The sequence below is a fragment of the Lissotriton vulgaris genome, chromosome 8 (genome assembly GCF_964263255.1).
Source record: "Lissotriton vulgaris chromosome 8, aLisVul1.2, whole genome shotgun sequence".
Classification (NCBI taxonomy): domain Eukaryota; kingdom Metazoa; phylum Chordata; class Amphibia; order Caudata; family Salamandridae; genus Lissotriton; species Lissotriton vulgaris.
Genome location: NC_141696.1, coordinates 356,654,242 through 356,673,601, shown reverse-complemented (window position 1 = coordinate 356,673,601; position 19,360 = coordinate 356,654,242). Strand labels below are relative to the sequence as shown.

At 48.0% G+C, this 19,360-nt stretch overlaps 1 protein-coding gene across 10 annotated transcripts in view; it reads right to left on the bottom strand.

Moving 5' to 3' along the window:
* The window catches only part of CASK (calcium/calmodulin dependent serine protein kinase), a 1,261,401-nt gene that overhangs the window by 229,074 nt on the left and 1,012,967 nt on the right, over window positions 1-19,360 (bottom strand). For 7 of the 10 annotated variants that reach the window (XM_086934112.1, XM_086934115.1, XM_086934120.1 and 4 more), the window contains one exon: window positions 1,325-1,393. The exons of the other annotated variants lie outside the window; for them this stretch is intronic. In XM_086934112.1, coding sequence (XP_086790238.1) covers window positions 1,325-1,393 — 69 coding nt within the window. The remainder of the gene's footprint in view (window positions 1-1,324; window positions 1,394-19,360) is intronic. 10 annotated transcript variants of the gene reach the window in all.

The window sequence follows — 19,360 nt, the reverse complement described above, 5'->3', positions numbered from 1 at the left end:
TTCATTTTTTTTTTAAAAGTAAAACAAGAAACATTTTAAATCACGTTAGAACCTTTGATCATTAAATAAACAACAAAGCTCAATATGTACAATTTGTGAATACAATTCAATAGTAAAATGTTACTCAAAAGTCAAGCCCAGGCTCTTTTTGCAGCAAGCTGATGTAAGCAGACACATTCATAGCAGATACAGAAAAAAAGGATTTTACAATAACAGCATCTTCAACACAAAATTATCTGCAAGTAAGAAATCCACAAAGTGTGGTTACATATTTTGAATGACATAGAATAAAAGTAGTGTTACAGGTATACATCTCCACACCACGGGGCCACAAAGAAATCAAGAAGACAACTTGCAATCCTTAAGAGAATTTTCTCTAACGTTATGGTTCACACTAAACAATTTTCACAGAGAAAGGTAGTGAACCAAATGGAGCTTGGTGTATTAATAAGACCATCATTGCAAGCAGGTAAAACTTGTGCCTTGATGGCTAGCAAAGTTTCTACATTGCACTGTTTCTAAGGAAGTTATGACATTTGCACTTAATGCATGTTGCTAAAGAATCTTCTAAAAAAATTTGGTCAAATCTTGATCTATACACTTTACAGAATGGTTGGTCTATTGATATTAAACAGATTTCACAGTCAAAGCTGATGAGTTGCAAACATAACATGTATTTTATGAGAATAACATTTTTCTTCAAAAGAGAACAAAGTTCAAGTGTATTGAAAGGAAACCAATGGAGAAAAGGAATGCAACCATTTCAAGGATTCATCCGTAGAAATATTTAACAGGGAGAGACATGCCAGACAGCAATTACTTTGTGTTAAAGATGTTATGAATAAGCGCATTGCTGTAGTGCAGGGTCAAGCGGCTATATATATTTTTTGCTCTGCATATCCAGCCCAAACTCGTGTTCCACATACTATGTGCAGCACACACCACCACAGCAGAAGACACACCAATTTGTTAACTCAGATAGCGGAAACTATTGCAGTCCTCTGACAAATTGGTCTCAAGAGGGTCTCTATGACCTGCTCGGATGATTTTTGGTTTCTTTCATTTTGCACTCTTTTGACAGATATTTTTAAGGTCTGCATTTACCTACTAAATGTTATGTTTGGATGTAGATGTATTATGAAGATCCCAGTCAATTTAAAACTGATACAGGTAAATATATTCTCCTCAGTAAATAAAACAGCTTTTACTTAGATCCTAAACCTGCCGTAATCAGCAGTATACCAATTTCCACTGGAGATACGGAAATTGAACAGTAATGTTAGATGAGAAACACTTATTTTGTGTGCCCAACTGGTGGTCTTACCATGACAGAACTGTTAATGCTGCTATGACCATTAGCTGGGGACTGTCTGGATGTAGAGGGGGAATCTCTCTGAAATAAGACACAAGGTTCATTAACACACAAAATGACTAGCAGAGGTACATAGTAAAAAATGCATAGATATAACGGCAGCTGTTAAATTCCGGGCATGTTAATTTTGTATTTACTCAATATGCCTTCTCTAAAGATGGTAACTATAATTTAAGGTAACTTCAATTTATGAAATTTTTAATAAGTAGTTTTAAGTACAGTTATTTGAGATTCTATGCAGTAAGATACAAGATATGAGAGTAAGACAAAGAACTGATTGGCCTTGGATAGGAATTCTGATGCGGAAACACAGCAAACTGAATTCACCAAAAACACCAAATATCCACATATTTGTATAAGCTTTGGCATGCTGAATACATTGATTTTTTAAATAACTTCATATGGGGTCACATGTATCAAACCATTCTGCATTCGCAAAGGGTGCGATTCTGTAATTTCGCCTGTTTGTGAATGCTAAATAGCCTTTCAAGATGTATGAAACGTTTTGTAGTCACAATTTTAGGTAATGGCTAAAAATGTGATTACCTAAAATTGCACCTACAAATAGGGAATCACAATTTGCGATTCCCTTAGCACTCTTACCAAGTATTTTCTAAATGTAAACTGTGCATTTAGGAAATGCTATTACCATCGACTCCAAGTCGATGGGAAATGTGCAAAGTTTGAAAAATGCACAAAAATGAATATTTCAAAGTGTCAGGTAGCGCACACATGCCCCTAGGGCATGTGTGAGCTTTACATGTGCACATTCTTTTTTGAGGGGGTGCTTCACCTTGGGTCCCCGGGCACCCTTGTTATTGCATTACCTAATTTGAGATTACCAATTAGGTAATCGCAAATCAGGTAATTCAAAAAACCATTCACACCTATGGGCCTTTAGGCTCATACGAACGAATGGAGTAGTATTACCTAAAAGGTATTATCTAATTGTGATTGCAAATCTTTAGTAATTGAGGTTAGGGATTCGCTATAATATTACATAATATTTTGCATTCCTTAAATAGCAATTATCTAAAATTCACTAATTAAGGAAGACAAAATGGATTTTCATACATGTTGCCCATGGCTCAGAAATAAAAGATGACCAATGTCATGAGTATGTATTGAAGATGCTCTCAAGATTTCATTTAGTAAATTATTTCACCTAGCTCAAGATGTCACAATACGTTTCACAACCCACCCAGATGTCAATAAAGGAGAATTCCATAACGATTACTGTTTGCAATTGATGATAATGTGAACTCGGTTAACTGCCATTAATTGAGAAACATTTAAAACAACTACTGTGAAAATTGAACGTATACCTGAATACAATATAGCCACAGGTTAATAGGTCTGTGATGTACTTTAATTCAGACTCATTGACGGCAACAATCTGAACCGGAAATAATTAACATTCTGAACCGTAAATTAATAAATGGCAGGTCTGCATTTTTGCTACGGGTGAACACTAAAATGTCACCATTATGCTGGAATAAGGAAACATTTTGATAAGGACACAATAGTTAAATAGTGTGTGTGTGTATGATATATATGCAGAGTGTGATATGATATTTGTGGCACTGTTGAGGGAGCTGAGGGACAAGAGTCTGATGACAAGTTACTTACCTTCAGTAATGCATTATCTGGTAAAGCATCTATCTAGCTGCAGATTCCTTACCTTTGAATTTCCCAGGCATCAGGCTGGATCCGGAAACTTTTGCTGAGCAATACCCCTTAAGCGCGACGTCAGGTAGCTCCATTCGGCTCAGGCTGACAGCATCGGTAGTGTAGGTTACGACGTTGCGGTGCTTATATAGGCGCCACCCAGGCACACAAACGTCAGTACTTTTAGTTTTTTCCATGCCAGAGGAGCAGAGCCACGAAGTGACTGATGTAATTTAGGGCAAAACTAGGGCTCTGAAAGGGGAGTAACCCTAGACCTACTACATCAGTCGGTAAAGCATGGGTGAGGCTGTAAGGAATCTGAAACTCGTTACCGAAGGTAAGTAACTTGTTCATCTGATAAAGACTTCTAGCTACAGATTCCTTACCTTTGAATCAGATACCCGAGCCATACCATCCCAGCGGTGGATAGTGGATTCATGATCTAGACTGAGAAGTCTTGCAGGGCTGAACGGGCAAAGTGCCCATCCCTGCGCACTCGACCATCAAGGTAATAATGCTTTGCAAAAGTGTGCAATGATGCCCACATTGCTACCTGACAGATGTCTTGGACTGGGACACCTCGAGCCAAGGCCGTAGCCGCAATCTTCCCCTGGTGGAGTGGGCTCTTAATCCCTCAGGGGGCTGCTATTTCGCCAAGCCGTAACAGATTTTAATGCATAGAACAACCCAGCGAGAGATGGTTCTTTTTTGCACTGCCTTTCCCTTCTTTGCTCCCACATATCCCACAAAGAGTTGGTCATCCACCCAAAACTCTTTTGTGGGGTCAAGGTAGAACGCCAACGCTCTTTTTGGGTCCAGACAGTGAAGACGCTCCTATTCCTTAGAGGGATGCGGTGGGCAAAGTAATGGATTGAACCAGATGACATGAGGTCGCAACCTTTGGTAAAAAAATTATGCTCTGGTGCGAAAGACCACTTTGTCCAGAAAAGACATAAGATAAGGAGGCAAGCTGGATAATGCCTGCAATTCACTCACCCTCTGGGCCGATGCAATCGCCACTAAGAAGGCTGTTTTGATGGTCAACAGCCAGAGGGGACAATTGTGCAAAGGCTCAAAAGGAGTGCACATCCGGCAAGTGAGGACCAAGTTAAGGTCCCATTGTGGCATAATAAAGGGCGTGGATGGAAACAAGTGAGCCAGACGTTTTAGAAATCTATTTACAACAGGAGATTTGAAGAGAGAAGGCTGATCTAGCAGCTGCAACAAAGCAGACTAGTAACCCTTTAGAGTTGCCAAAGCAGAGCCCTGCTAGGGAAGAGTTAAAATGGATAAAAGGACAGTAGAAATAGAAGCAGAAGGAGGGTCAATGGACCTTTCTGTACAGTATAATACCAATTTCTGCCAACGGCATGCATATACCGACTTAGTGGAGGGCTGCCAGAGTAATATTACAGACATCAGGAGAAAGGTCAAAAGCCATCAACTGCTGCCGCTCAATCTCCACGCATGGAGGCGCAGAGTTGGCAGGAGTGCTATGGGTGGAAAGATGTACACCAGGCCTGAGCTCCACTCACAACGAAACACGTCGCCGAACGAAAGCAGCAGTACTGCTGACATTGCGCTTTCTCTTCAGAGGCGAACAAATCTAACCAAGGTTCTCCCCACTGTTGAAAGAGACTGTGAGCCGCCTCCGACTAGAGATGTCATTCGTGATCCGGTGGGCATCGAGGGCTGAGATCTTCCACCCTGGAGTTCAGAGAACCTGCCAGGTGTTGAACCACCAAGGTTATGCCCTGCTGTTCCAATGTAAAGCAAATCACTTGGAGCTCCAACAAGTTTATGTGGAGCCCCGTCTCCGCTAGAGACCAGTGACTCCTGATCTCCATCTCTCCCATGTGTCCGCCCCATCCCAGAAGTGACACATCCGTCACGATTGTGTAATCTGGTTGTGGAAGGGAGAGAGGTCTGCCGTCGACCCAATCTCAGTTCGTTAACCAACACTGCAGTTCTGAACAACGTTGGTGAGATCTCCCCGATGCTGTGCCAATTGGAACTTCAAGTCCCACTGCAGAACCCTCATCTTGTGTGTCTTACCAACAGGATGCAGGAGTCCATGAGGCCCAACAGCCTCAGACTCAGTCTCACCGAAATCCAAGATAGAGGCTGAAATATCGGAATCATAGCCTGATTGTCCTGGACTCGCGGCCCGGGAGGATAAACCCAAAACTGCACTGCATCCAGAACAGCTCAGATGAAAGGGAGCGTCTGAGAAGGAGTCAGGTGTGACTTCGGCACGTTTATAGAGAACCCCATCGAACGCAGGAGGTTCGCCATGATTTGAAGGTGGGAGACGTCTGTCTGAGGCAAGCCCACCTTCAAGAGCCAGTCGTCGAGGTAGGGGAAGACTTACACCCCTATCCTGCGCACTTGAGCTGCAACCACCGCCATCACCTTGGTGAACACCCGAGGGGCACTGGTAAGGCGGAAGGGGAGCACAGAAAAATTAAGGGGCTCGTGGCTCACCTTGAACCGCAGGTAACGCCTGTGGCCCGGCTGGATGGCAATATGAAAATAAGCGTCCAGCAGGTCCAACGCTACCATCCAGTCCTCTTGGTCTAGGGCAGACAAGACCTGAGCCAAAGTTACCATTCTTAATTTCTCCTTTTTGAGGAAGAGATTGACGGTCTGAAGATCCAAAATGGGCCGCAGCCCCTTCTTTTTCGGGATTAGAAAATAGCGGGAATAAAAACCACTGCATATTTTTAAATCGGGTACCCTTTCTATAGCTCCTTTGGCCAAAAGAGCTGTAACGTCCTCCTGGAACAGCTTTAAATGAGCCACCGCCAGCCGTTCCTGATTCGGCAGAATAGTAAGAGGAAAGGAAAGGAAGAGAATAGCCCTCCTGGACGATCTGCAAGACCCAATTGTCTGATGTTATAGATCACCAGTGGGGGAGACGATGACAAATGATTTCACCCACTGGAATAGTGTGGTCCTGCAGGATCATCCTAGGAGTGCTTAGAGGCTGCTGGGGGCAGTGTGATCGACTACTTATAGCCTCCATTCCTAGGACGGAATGTACTGCGTCCACTTCCACGCACGGCTTGGGTAGTCTGTGCAGGACTGTGGCTAGGATAGGGCTGACGAGGCTGGAAACTCCTTTGGTTGCCACAAAAGGGGCGTAAGGAAGACTGGCCAGGAGGAGTAGAGGAGAGGCCCAAGGATCTGGCCGTGGCTCGAGAGGCCTTGAACCTCACCAGTGCCGAGTCTGCATTTTCCCCAAAAAGGCGGGTTCCATCAAAGGGTATGTCCATCAAATTGGCTTGGACATCCCCCTGAGAAGCCAGTTGTACGAAGCGAGGTGTGGCGCCTTACGGACACCGTAGTTGAAATTGACCTGCCCAGCAAATCGGTCATATGTAATCCACACCGTATGGCGAATTTTGCTGCATCTCTCCCGTCCTTGACAGCTTGGGAGAGCACAGCGCAGGCCTCCTCCAGGACTTGTGGCAGCACCGGCCCAACCGTTTCCCAAAGAGAGTGGGAGAAACGGCCCAATAAGCATGTGGTATTCATAGACCTCAATGCCAGACTAGAGGAAGAAAACATCTTCCCAAATTAGTCCAGTCTCTTGGAATCACTATCAGGAGGGGAGGAATGGAATGCGCCCCGAGAGGTAGAGGCCTGTACCACGAAACTTTCTCGGGTGGGGTGTTTGCTGAGGAACTTTCGATCCCCCAAAACTGGCAGATGGCGGCGTGCAATCGTCCTATTTACAGGAGCCCCTGTGCTAGGCTTGGACCATGTTCCTAAAAGGGTGTCCGTAAATGCCTCATTCAGGGGCAAAAGGGGTTCAGAGGTAGAAGCCCCAGGTTGAAGCACTTTGGTCAGGATATTAGTCCTGACCTGCACTGAGGGCAGCTCCAGTTCAAGGACCTCAGCTGCCCTCTTAACCACCAAAGCATAGGACTCCCCCTCCTCTGTAGCTACTGTAGGCAGAGAGAGCATGCCGGTCTCTGGGAAAATATCCCCACCACTGGCTTCCACAAGTTCCCAATATCAGTCCATTGTCTCCTCAGAGTCATCCTGGTTCTCTAGTGGGTCTCCAGACTCCGCCTATTACTCTCCTGAGCCCAGCATGTCCACAAAGTGCTCAGTCAACAACATAGAACCCCTGGGTTCTGTCGACGTCGGGTTCTGTCGACGCCGGAATCTGTGTCGCCGTTCCGGCTCTGTGTCGTCAGGGATGAGGATGGGGCTTGCGCCGCTGACCGGCACGGAGGGACGTTGTGTTGGCACCACCGGCGTCAACCCCGGATTCAGTATCGGATCCCTGAGGCCACACTGGCGCAGTGACAGGAGCCAACGGCATCCAACCTGATGGCTTCCCATCCGACCCCACGGTAGTGTGGTCCGCGTGCCTGGGTGGCGCCTATGTAGGCACCGCAACGTCATTACCGATGTCACGCATAGCCAAATGGAGCCACCCGATGTCGCGCGCAAAAAGTATTGCTCAGCAAAAGTTTCCAGATCCAGCCTGACACCTGGGAAATTCAAAGGTAAGGAATCTGAAGCTAGAAGTCTCTATCAGATTGGTAACTCAGCACTGACAATAAAACGCATATCACGCTTGTTGCAATGACAAGTTTGTCATTCTCAGAAAGGTTTTTTTTTACTCCCAGAAGCATAGTTACATAGAGAAAAAATATAAAGAATAATTTGGGTATTCGTCCTAAAATCACACTTAAGAAGAACAAATCTGCCACACTTTGAATGCACACAGTAACATTCCTAAAAATTACATGTAGCTAAAAATGCATTTTTAGTTGCTAAAGCATTTGTTTGGTATCTTTGTGAACTAACAAAAGCAATGTCATTTTTAATTTGTGCACATTTTTTCAAGATGAGTTTAGCTACAGTGAGTGAAAGCGAAATGTTGTGATGCTTCACCGTTTTAAAGATGCTGGCTGGATACATTTGAACAGATACAAATGTGAGCAGATATCAATTGCAGGATGCTCGAAAGAGCAGTGTGAATTACTTTTGAGTTTGTCATGCTTTACTCGAGTTCTCTGGCTCCTAATAACAAGTTTTATTATGAGTCATATATATATATATATATATATTGCACTCTATAGATCAAGTCCAAACTCTATATAACACACATGATAATATATTAACTTGTTTTATAAACACTATTCTGAAAAAGACATTATCAGAAAATACATTGTCTGAAATTTTAAAAAAGATAACAATATGGTCTATAAGTTGAGTGCCACAAATGCACAGTCTTTGAAGTTTGATGTTTGCAGTCAAAATGTGTTTTGTAGGAGTTCCCTCTTCTTAAGGGCAAAATATTATGAATTAAGCGGTCAGTTCTATTTTTTCATTGTGATCCAAACAGACCACAACACCACTAAAAAGCCAGCTTTTTTCATTTCTGACTTTACGGTAAACAGAGATTTATTGTGAAAACTCAACTCCTGGAGAAACTATCGGTTGGAATTCAGATCTGTGGAAACCTTTCGAAATGATTGAAAACCCCCTACTCTTCACTATATATATTCGTGATGGTGTGGCCTATTGAGATTGACATGAAAATATAATCAAATTCTGGAGTTGCTGATGATCTATGCTTCAGCAACAACCTCAACCCACTGCCCAGGGTACTCTGGGTGGAGCTTGAACAACAACTTCATCTCCTACCAGTGATGACAATTTTAGTGCGACAGGAGGACCACGGAATTAGCAATACATCAGTAGGTAACGGACAGGAGCTTGGCCGCAGCGCCTATTTGCTTCGAACCATTGTCAGTGTAAGAGGCGTCCCCAGTTGCTTGTGCGGATGCTCTTTTTCATGCGGTGTGCACAAACTAGGGGCAACCTGGCCACAGATATAGACATGGTCATCAGACACAGATTTAAAGTTATTTTCAAAACTGGGTGATATGACACTTTCAGTTATGAGCTCCTTGAAGCTGTTGGTAGCCATTCTAAACTTTCCCTTTAAAGTGGATAATCCGCTCTGTCCTCAACAGAGCCTGCAGAAGGAAAACGTTCTCCTCTTGCATAGAATGCATTTTGACCTTTTTGTTGTCGGCTGGATCATTGCATGGTAGGTGGTGGTATCATCGGGTGGTGAGAGTTTAGTGGGATAAGTAAGGTGGCAGAACAATATGTTAAAAGCACCTTTCTGAATTCCTCGAGGCAGATCATTTTGCACCCCACACAAACTGGTTTCTGACCTAAACACAACACCGAAACCACTCTTTTATTGGTGGTGGAGGATACAAAAAGGAGACTGGATCAAGGAGCCACAGCTGCTATCGTACTACTTGATCTTGGCACGGCCTTCGACACCGTGTATCACCATACACTCCTAGATAGGATTTGTCGGTCTGATGTTGCAGAAGAAGCCCTGACTGGCTTGGCTTCTTGATGGACAGATCATTTCAGGTTTTTGATAAGGCTAGTGTTTCCGCCACTCTTCCAGTTACCTGTGGAGCCCCGCAAGGGTCCTCCCTTAGTCCTATATTGTTTAATGTGTACCTTCAACCCTTGGCTGATATTATACCACCCCTCTGGATTTCTTTTGTCTCCTCTACTGATGATACCCAGCTGTTTTCTTTTCACTTGCACCGGACATGGATCCCTCAGTGCCCACCTTGGTACCCTGTCAGGAGCAGGTAGCCAGTTGGATAAACAAATCCCATTTTAAGTTAAATGGTTAGACAGAACTCATGATCCTTAGGCGAAATCGCCCATCCTCCTAGGACCCTTGATAAGCCGGTCTGCCTCGGTCTTCGACCAGCTCCCAAATCCACTATGAAGTGTCCGGGGGGGAGGCTGGAAAAAAAAACTTGTACTATGGAAACACATGGCTATCAAGCTGTCTGCTACCTGCTTTAGAATCATGCGTATGCTGCGCAAGATTCTGCCTTTGCTCCCTCAGCCCACGAGGAGCAGTTAGTCCAGGCCTTGATTCGCTCACGCCCGGACTACAGCAACTTGCTTTACCTAGGTAATCCCATGGCAGTTATTTGAAAACAAAGTCATGCGAAAAGGTTGCCACATCCTCACTGTTAGGGATACTTAGGTATAACTCAGCTAGACAGGGTTTGATTGATCTTCAGTGGCTACCTGCCTTCAAAGGATTTAATTTAAATCCTTGAGCACAATATATAGAGCCTTCTATGTACATGGCCCTCACATTTTGCTTTAGCTGGTTACCCCCTAAGCTGCCAAAAGGCTTCTTAGATCAACCAATGTATACTTATTTTCCATCCCCACTACCAAAAGAGCTAGAAGTGGAGGAAGATCTTTTCGCGTTAATATGGGCAAGTGCAGGAATGCCCTCCCCGTGGCCATTCGGTCCATGAACAGTGAGCTGAGTTTTCAAAACTCTCTCAAGACCTGGTTTTTCAAAAATTGATCCTCCGTACCTCTGGCCTAAGTGGAGCAGTTCTTTCTCCATTAGCGCTAGGATGTCTTAGGGTCCCTATGCGCTCTATAAATTTACAAGTATAGCATAAGGTTCGGGATAATCTGGGGGTGTCAACTATGTAATCCTTCCTAAGGGCTTGTCGCACAAGTTACTACTTCTGCAACGATATATCTGTAAGAGACATTAGTTAGTGATAGATTCCTTACCTTAGAATATCCCCAGACGTCAGACTGGATTCGGAAATTTTTGCGTAGCAGTACCCTTGCGAGTCGGTAGGCGTCATCTGCGCCTCCGCTACCGTCGTCGGCGTAGTGGGCGCCGTGATGACGTCGTCAGAGTACTTAGACGCCACCTCCGCGTGCTGACGTCAGTTCTTAGACACAGCTTTTCCGCGCCAGAAACGCAGAGCTATGCTAAAAACCAACACTGGTGCCATTGAAAGTAGGGCCCTGAAAGGGGGTGACCTTAACCCTAGATATCGGTTCGCAGAACGGGGAGGATGGGTGGGTCGGTAAGGAATCTATCACTAACTAATGTCTCTTACAGATTTATCGTTACACAAGTAGTAACTTGTGCATCTGAAAGAGACACGTTAGTGATAGATTCCTTACCTTAGAATAGATACCCCAGCAATACCAACCCCGGTGGTGGGTCTGCGAACCAATAATCACACCAGAAAGTCATCCCTCCGGACTTGGCTGTCCAGGTAATAGTGTCTGGCAAACGTGTGCAGCGAGGCCCACGTAGCTACCTGGCAAATGTCCTGCAAGGGCACTCCTCGGCCCAAGGCAGTAGTAGTCGCTGTGGCTCAAGTGGAATAAGCCCTCAGCCCAACAGGGGGTTCCTTCTTAGCCAAGGAGTAACACGCCGGGATACACAAGATGATCCACCGCGAGATGGTCCGCTTATGCACCGCCTTCCCCTTCTTAGTGCCCACGTAACCAACAAAGAGTTGGTCATCCACCCGGAACAGGCGTGTGCGATCCAGATAGTAAGAGAGCGCACGTTTTGGGTCCAGACGGTGGAGCCTCTCTTCCTCTTTCGAGGGATGCGGAGGCGGAAAGAAGGTGGGCAAGGTGATGGACTGCCCGATGTGGAAGGCTGTGACTACCTTGGGCAGGAAAGAAGGTCTTGTCCGCAACACAACCTTGTCCGGATGGACCGAAAGGAAAGGGGGTTTAGAGGATAGAGCCTGGAGCTCACTCACTCTCCTGGCAGAGGTGATGGCAACCAGAAAAGCAGTCTTCAGAGTAAGAAGGCGGATAGGACAGTTGTGAAGTGTCTCAAAGGGAGCGCACATCAGAAAAGTAAGAACCAGGTTCAAGTCCCACTGAGGCATCACGAAGGGAACAGGTGGAAACGTGTGTGTGATGCCTTTCAGGAATCGATTAACAGGGGACTTGAACAAAGAAGGTTGATCAGGCAGCCTCAGAAAGGCTGAAAGGGCAGAAAGGTAGCCCTCGATAGTGCCCAGAGCAGAGCCCTGCTGGGCAAGAGAAAGGAGGAAGAGAAGAACCTCAGAAAGAGGGGCAGAGAGCGGATCCACAGCCTTTGCTGTGCACCATGCCACAAATCTGTTCCACCTGCAGGCGTATACCGACTTTGTGGAGGGACGCCTGGCTGCCAGAATGATGTTACAGACTTCAGGAGGCAAGTCAAATGGCCTCAACTGTTGCCGCTCAATCTCCAAGCATGGAGGTGGAGACTGGACAGGTTCGGGTGGAGGACTGTCCCCTGCTGCTTGGACAGAACGTCCTCCTGAAGAGCAGACGAACCGGGGGATCGACTGACATACTGAGTAGCTCGGGATACCAGTATATTCGTGCCCAGTCAGGAGCCATAAGGATGACTTGTGCCCGGTCGCGCTTGATCTTCATCAGCACTCTGGGTAGAAGTGGTATAGGCGGAAAGGCATACAACAGACCGCAACTCCACTCGCAACAAAAAGCGTCTCCGAGCGAGTGCCGCCTTGGAAATTTCAACACGCAGAACTGATGACATTGCGTGTTCTCTTCGGTGGCGAATAGATCTAACCAAGGCTCTCCCCACTGCTGAAAGAGGCCTTGCACCACGTCCGAGTTCAGACGCCATTCGTGATCCATCATGCACCGGCGGCTGAGTTCGTCCGCCCTGGCGTTCAGAGAACCTGCCAGGTGTTGAACCACCAGGGTCACACCCTGATGTTCCAGCCACTGCCAAAGGCGCAGAGCCTCCTGGTACAGGGACCACGACCCCACCCGCCCTGTTTGTTGCAGTACCACATGGCGGTGGTGTTATCCGTGTACACCTGCACTACACTCCCCCGGACAGAGGGGAGGAATGCCTTCAGTGCTAGACGAATCGCCCGCAGCTCCAAAAGGTTGATATGGAGCCGGGACTCCGCCAGAGACCAGAGGCCTCTGATCTCCGCCTCTCCCATGTGGCCTCCCAAGCCCTGGAGGGATGCGTCCGTCACAACTACGTGCTCCAGTTGGGGAAGGGAGAGGGATCTGCCGTGACCCAATTGCGGTCCGTGAGCCACCACTGCAGCTGTCTCGCAGTGCCCTCCAAGATCAGGACATGGTCAGACAGGTTGCCCTGATGCTGGGCCCACTGAAACTTCAGGTCCCACTGCAGAGCCAGCATCCGCCAACGGGCGTGATGCACCAGAAGGATGCAGGAAGCCATCAGCCCCAGAAGCCGCAGCATCAACCTGACCGAAACTCGGGATAAAGGCTGAAAGATTGGAATCGGAGCCTGTATATCCCGAACCCGCTGTTCGGGTGGGTAAACCCGAAACTGCGCCGAGATGAGAACCGCTCTGATGAAAAGGAGCTTCTGAGAGGGACACAGGTGGGACTTCGGCACATTGATGGAGAACCCCAGCTGGTGCAAGAGGTCTGCCGTCGTCTGGAGGTGGCTGACGACTGTCTGGGGCGAGCCTGCCTTCAACAACCAGTCATCGAGGTAGGGGAAGACTGAGACCCCCAACCTGCGCAGATGAGCTGTGACCACCGCCATCACCTTCGTGAACACCCGTGGGGCGCTGGTAAGGCCGAAGGGGAGCACGGTAAACTGAAAGTGCTCGTGGCCTACCGTGAACCGCAGGTAACGCCGGTGGGCCGGTAGAACGGGGATGTGGAAATAAGCGTCCTGCAAGTCCAATGCTCCCATCCAGTCTCCTGCGTCCAGGGCAGCTAAGACCTGAGCCAGAGTCAGCATTTTGAACTTCTCCTTCCGGAGGAAGCCTTTGACGTTCCGTAAGTCCAAGATAGGGCGCAGGCCCCCTTTGCCCTTCTTGGGTACCAGAAAGTAGTGGGAGTAGCAACTACATCCTACCTCTGGCCCAGGAACGCGCTCGATGGCCCCCTTGGCCAAGAGGGCGTAACTTCCTCCTGCAGAAGCCGCAAATGATCCCCCAATACGCGGTGGTGTTGTGGTGGCATGGCTTGAGGGGTCGTCTCGAAGGGGAGGGAGTAGCCCCTTCGGACGATTTGCAGCACCCACCTGTCCGACGTGACACTGCACCAGTGAGAGTGGTGATGGCGAACCCTGCCCCCACTGGCGTCACATGGGCCGAAAAGCACGGACTAGGAGGGTTTTGAGGCGGATGCTGCGGGGGAGGGTGTGGACTGGCCTCGCCTTGTCCCCGACCGCCTCCACGGCGATTTCCACGGCCGCCACCGCGCTGTATGTTAGTCTACGGTGCGTGGCTGGCAGCACATGCGGGGGAGCCCCTTCCTTGGCCACGAAAGCAGCGAAGGGAACCCGTTTGCTGGCGCGGGCCGAGAGGCCCAAGGACTTGGCCGTAGCCCTTGAGTCCTTAAAGCGCTCAAGCGCATGGTCTGCCGTGTCGCCAAAAAGGCGAAGGCCATCAAACGGCATGCCCATCAGTGTGTTCTGGACATCTGCCGAAAAGTTGGCGGACCTCAACCAGGCGTGGTGACGAATCGCCACCGTCGTTGCCATCGCTCTACCTAGTGAGTCAGTGGTATGCAGCCAACACCGGATAGAATATTTTGCTGCATCCCGGCCTTCCACAAGGGCTTGGCCGAGTTTGGCCCGTACCTCCAATGGGCACTCTGGCAGCAATTCCGCGACCGTATCCCACAGAGAGTGGGTGTAGCGGCCCAAGAGGCATGCTGTGTTGGAAGACCGCAGTCCCAGACTAAGGGAGGAGAATACCTTTTTGCCGTATTGCTCATACCGCTTGGATTCCCTGTCTGGTGGAGCCGGCGGGAATGCGGTCTGGGAATTTGATGCCTGGATGACCAGGCTCTCGGGGTGGAGTGGGGGGACAGGCAACATGGGTCGCCCGGGGCCGGGCGGTGGCGTCTGACCACGTTCCTATCTACAGCCGAACCCGTAGCGGGCCTGGACTAAGTGCCCAAAAGAACGTCAGTCAAGGCGTCATTAAAGGGCAGCAGAGGCTCGGCCGAGCTTGACTGCGGTTTAAGGACCTCAGTGAGGAGGTTAGTCCTCACGGCCGAGACGGGGAGCTCAAGGCCCAGGGCCTTGGCCGCCCTCATCAACACCACACTGTAGGTTGCCCCCTCCTCCGTAGCCATGATAGGAGGCGAGAAAAAGCCAGTGTCTGGTGAGGTGTCCAGACCACTGGCATCCCCAAGTCCACCTGTCCAGTCCTCTTGAGACTGACACTCTCGGGTCAGAGGGTCCTCAGACCCCGCCCAATACTTCTCTTCTCCCATCCCCTGATAGTTAGGGTTATCAAACGATGAGGCCGGTTTATAGAAGCTAAACTCCCCAAGCGGCGTCGAATGCGGTGCCGTGCCGACGCCGGAACCGGTGCGAGGGAGGCATCGGGGCCTGCGCCAGAGGTGATACCTGAGGGACCGGCGCCGGTGAGGTTGTTAGGTCAACCAGCGACGACCCGGATCCCAAAGCAGATCCAGAGGGACCCTGCAGCGCCGGCGGCGTCGGGGCCAAAGCACCCGACGGCGTCGGGCCGAAGCCCCCGACCCGCTAGGGGCCCCAGACGGGTCCGCTGGGCCCGAAGGTGCCGCGGAACCCGTCGGGGAAGAGAGGTTCCTCATGGCCATGAGGAAGCGCTCGATCTCCCCCGGCGTCGCGTCTTGCCCAGGGACCGGAGGGTGTGGAGCAGGCTGCAACGCCCACGGAGCCGTGTGGGCGGTGTCACCCGAACCCTCGGCCGCGTCGCGCGAACGTCAGGGGGAGTCAGAAGAGCGATGACGTCTCCAACTTCTTATGCTTACCTGACGACGACTTCGACTCGGAGGAGTGATGCCGATTCTCGGAGCTGTGATGGCTCCGACCGCGCGACCTGTCCCTCGACCTCCTGTGGGACCGCGACCTCTCGCGGCGCGGGGCCGACTGCCGAAGTTCGAGCCGCTTGACACCGACGCCGAGACAGTGGAGACACCGATGGTGAGGGTCGGTGACCGACATCAGACGGTCGCAATCCTCACACGGCTTGAAACCAGGCATCCCTAGGCACCATCCGGAGTCGCAAGACTCATGAAAAGATGATCAAAAGAGATCAAAAAAGACTAGTCAAAAAGTGACTAAAGTACTGCTTTTTCCAGATCTGCGCTGCTGGCGCGGGAAAAATAAGAACTGACGTCAGCACGCGGAGGCGGCGTCTAAGTACTCCGACGATGTCATCACGGCGCCCACGACGCAGACACGGAGCTGCAGACAACGCCTACCGACGCGCAAGGGTACTGCTACGCAAAAATTTCCAGATCCAGTCTGACGCCTGCGGATATTCTAAGGTAAGGAATCTATCACTAACGTGTCTCTTTCAGATATATGGGCCATGTATGAACTGTCTGAGTCAGTGTCCTTTGGGTCTACACATCGAGGCTGGGGATCCTCCTTGGACATGCAGGCTATTGCTGGAGTTGGCTTCAATATAGGAAACTGCTTCCTCATTGGAATCTTTAGGTCATATTTTGGAAAGGCATACACATAAGTTAGGCAATGTATGTTTTAATGCGTTCAGATGGCTGAATTTTTGTTACTATTTAACTAATTGGGTACATTTTGACAAATAACAATTTACATTTGTTTAATAGGTAAATCAAGCTGAAGAGGATATTTTATGTGATGTGGAATCTGCCACTAGAACTTCAGATCTTACAATCCACATACTGAGCATACCTGCATTTCATATTTCTTTGTCAGGACTTCATCTCACCACCCTCGCACACACAGTCTCAACCCTGCTACAGAATTATGCAAGAGCAGCTGCAATATCCCATGCATCTGATTTGTGAAGGTGGTCTTTCCACCTTACAGTTAATCACTTGGTCATTAATCGGGTCACTGTGCCATGCTACAAATTATGTGGGGTATGTTGTGTTATGTAATAGTCCATTGTGGAATGGGGAGAGAAACTTCAGCAAGAGACCTGGAAAAATCTTGTGTAATGTTGCAACATGTCCAGACTGATCCACAAATGATGCAACTGTGTAGCACATGAGATTACCGGAACTTGACAATCAACAATAATGTGAGAGCCACAGGATAGAAGACTTGCAGGATCCAAGACTCATAAGAGCTTAACCTCCTCTTCTGGAACCTAGCAGGATGCCTCTTTGAACAGTGAAGAATATTTGTAATTGCTGTTCGAACGCTTGCTTCCGTTGGATATTTGTGCTATCCCGCCATCCTTATGTGTTTACATCATACATAACAGAGAATAAAAAAATGAGCATAGCGGAACCACATTCTTCCCTCGCTCACATCAGCCGAGGCATTTCTTGGCCTTGAAACTCCTGTTGCATGAATACTTGTAGCACAACTTAAGAACTGTGGACAAGGAAACATCAGTAGGCGAATTCAAGACTGGTATGTCTGTTCTTAGCACTTAGCAATCCCTAGCAGTCACCACCATCCTTCCATGTCCTGACCCAAGTAAGTGTCCTTTCTCAGCTCTATATAGCACTTAAGATGCACACAGGTAGAACAAAACACATTATTTAGGCACTGCACTAGAGTGACCAGTTATATGTAACATTAGTAGCTGTATTCCTCCTCCTTTCACTTTAACAGTGTACACACCAGGAGTCCCCCCCACCCGAACCACCTCCTTCATTTCCTGCTGCGGTTTCAATATATTCTAATCCACTGGAACCAGACAAGGATGCAGGTGGTGGAAGACTGCTTTCTGATCCTGCATTTTCCAAAGAAAGAGGCTTAAGTAGAGATAGGAACTGACATTTCTTGCCTACACTAGGTCAGTTACAAATTGTTTGAAGAAAATTGAAAAAAAGAACTTGGTTAGTTGACCTGAATAATTACCACTACTTCTGTCAGACTTGAATGCTTTGTACTAAATACTATTTGATTCATAGAAACACTAAAAAGTGGATCCACCTCAAATACAGCTTGCCAACTGCTACATGCCTACTAAGAGCCTCTTTCTAGAGCTTCCAGTTAATCGCACATTAGGACCAAGCAGTGTCTGCACGAAATTTGGGATTACTCTTCTTTTGCAAAATTCTTGTGGACTTGGGGATTTGTCCTATGGAAATCCCTCCATGAACTGTTCGGTGGAATTTGTGTAGGGCCAGGACACCCTCGAGGGTGATAGGGCGCTTTACAAATACACATAACATAACAGGGAAAAAAATGTGAAGAACAAGCTACTTATGGTTGGTAACACTCTTTCCAGTGAATGCTCTATCTAACCACAGGTTCCTCACCGTGCGAATTTCCCCAAGCCACCAGACTGGATACAAAAAAGTCAAAAGCCGTGCTACTGTGTGCCGGTAGGTGGCACCGTACAACTTCGAGTTGACACAGTTCAACTTCTGAAGTGATGAATGAAACCGCACATAAGGGCCTCCAATGCACGCTGACATCAGTTTCCGCACTCTCAGATGTGGAGCCCATCCATAAATTGAAGGAATCAGTGTGTAGATTTCTAGATTGGGAATGTTTTAATTGAAGAGGCCATACACAGACCAGGAAGATGGGAGAGTGTTGAGGTAGCTGTGGTTCGACAGAGTATCCACCAGAAAGAGCGCTATGGAAAGCAAAGTATTTTGTTCTTCTGATGGATACTTTTAGCTGCAGATACCTCATCTTGTGAATAGATATCAAAGCAGCACCTCTCACAGTGGTGGGTCTGTGAAATGGCTCAGGCTAGAAAGCCCTGGAGAAAAAAGCAGGAAAATGTCCAGCTGGACAAAACGGACTGTTGAGGAAGTAGGGTTTCATGAATGTGTCCATGGATACAAGTGTAGCCACCTGATAGATATCCAGGAAAGGCACTCCATGGAGCAATGCTGTTGTGGCTGCCTTGGCTGTGATAGAGGGAGCTGTTCGGCCTTCTAGAAGCTGCTTCTTAGTCAAATCATAGCAGATCTTAAATGCAATGCACTACCCATCAACAGATCGCCTGTTTCTGTACCACCTTGTGATTCTGCGAGTCAGACAATTGATATCAGACCATGGGCAGTGGGGTTTGAATGCAGGGCGTGGCATGTGCATAGGCCTTGCATAAAACCGAAACTGAGCTCTGCGAATCAGTGCTGACGCGGCCAATGTGGAGCATTGAGAATTATCCGGCATGGCTCATCTTCAGCTTTCTGAGAAGTCTCTGAAGTAATGAAAAGGGGGTAAATGTTTAAGCGAATATTCCCGTCCATCTCATCATAAAGGCGTTACCCCAAGAGCCTTTTCTGGTTCCCAGCTGGCATAGAATTGGCATTTCCAATGTCTCGGAAGCGAAGAGATCCAAGTTGGGACTGTCCCACATCTGGACAATGTATTTCAGGATTGTCTGGTCCAGTTCCCATTCATGGAAAGAATGTGAAATTCTGCTTAAGGTGTCTGCTAGACTGTTTAACCCAGGCAGATGTTCCACTTTTATAGACATGTGGTGAGAGATAAGTCAACTCTATATCACTTTAGCTTCCTGAGATAGGACGTGAGAGCGCGTTTCTCCT